Here is a 1181-nt window from a genome sequence, read left to right as displayed (position 1 = left end):
AAATATATAAATAATTTTTTTTCATTTAAAGGTTAGTTTTCAAAAAAATTGAATTAGAAAATTCGCTGATTACAATTTTAACTATAAATGTTTTAATCTCGATTTTCTTAAAAATAAAGATATAAGTGATAAAATTCAATTCTACATTTTTTTGTTTATTTTCAGATTGAATTATTAATTCTTATTAATAATTTATCATCTAATTGGAAAAAAGTCATTTGTATTTTTTTAAATCTGATTTTTTTAAAAATCAAGAAAATAAAATTTTTTATTAATATTATTTAAATTAATAATTTTTAATTTATTCTAAAATATTTTATCTGCAATATTATTATACTTTTATCTTCTAAAGTATAATGATTAAAAAAAAAATATATATTTACGTAAAAATTTATAGAATATCTTTTCATTTTTTTAGTAATTTTTAGTTTTATAATAGAGTTTTAAATATATATATTCAATTATATCATTTATTAAAAATTATGTTCTAAAAATATTAAAATGTGTGCAAAAATTCTATAAATATAATTCTTATTTTTAAATATCTATTTTAGTTTATATTACTACTTTTTTCCAATAAAAATTAATAAATATTAATTATTTATAATTATTATCAATTTATTAAATATTGAAAAATTAAAATGGTAATAAAAGAATACGTACCAATGCCTATTATGAAGAAGCGGCATGTAGAATAAAGTAAGAAAGTCATTAATTAATTAAAATGAGTGATATTTTATATTAATAAAAAGGAATAAGAAAAGATGCTGTAAATTTATTGTTGATGATTCGTTTAAGATTAATTAACATAAAATAATGTCCAATATTAAAAATGCAATTTTTAATAAGTTATGAAGGAATTATCTATATGTATTTTTTTTATATTAATAAACTTGAAATGCAAAATTTCTGTAAACCTGAGAGTTTAATAAGAAAATCTAATTAAATTTATTACACATATAATTATGAAAAATATCATATATTAAAAATATATATTAAAATATATTAAAAATATTTTATTTAAATAATCATGTTATATGAATTTTCATTGACAACGAGTAACAATAGATAATTTCTAGCTAAAAATTATTAATCTATCAAAGAAATATTGTTTTTTAAAATTATATATTTATTTTTTCTTTATTTATTTCATATATTAAATTAAATTTATTAAACTTCAT

General features: G+C 14.1%; 1 protein-coding gene across 1 annotated transcript in view; it reads right to left on the bottom strand.

Annotated features, from left to right (window-relative positions):
• Window positions 1–1181, bottom strand: part of LOC102677771 (protein lin-10-like) — a 14163-nt gene that overhangs the window by 4705 nt on the left and 8277 nt on the right. Inside the window, exon 2 of the mRNA XM_031514688.1 lies at window positions 664–669. Coding sequence (XP_031370548.1) covers window positions 664–669 — 6 coding nt within the window. The remainder of the gene's footprint in view (window positions 1–663; window positions 670–1181) is intronic.

Source organism: Apis dorsata, unplaced genomic scaffold (assembly GCF_000469605.1).
Source record: "Apis dorsata unplaced genomic scaffold, Apis dorsata 1.3 scaffold_1114, whole genome shotgun sequence".
Taxonomy (NCBI): domain Eukaryota; kingdom Metazoa; phylum Arthropoda; class Insecta; order Hymenoptera; family Apidae; genus Apis; species Apis dorsata.
Note: the sequence above shows the minus strand (reverse complement) of the source record. Positions and strands in the feature narration are given on the sequence as shown.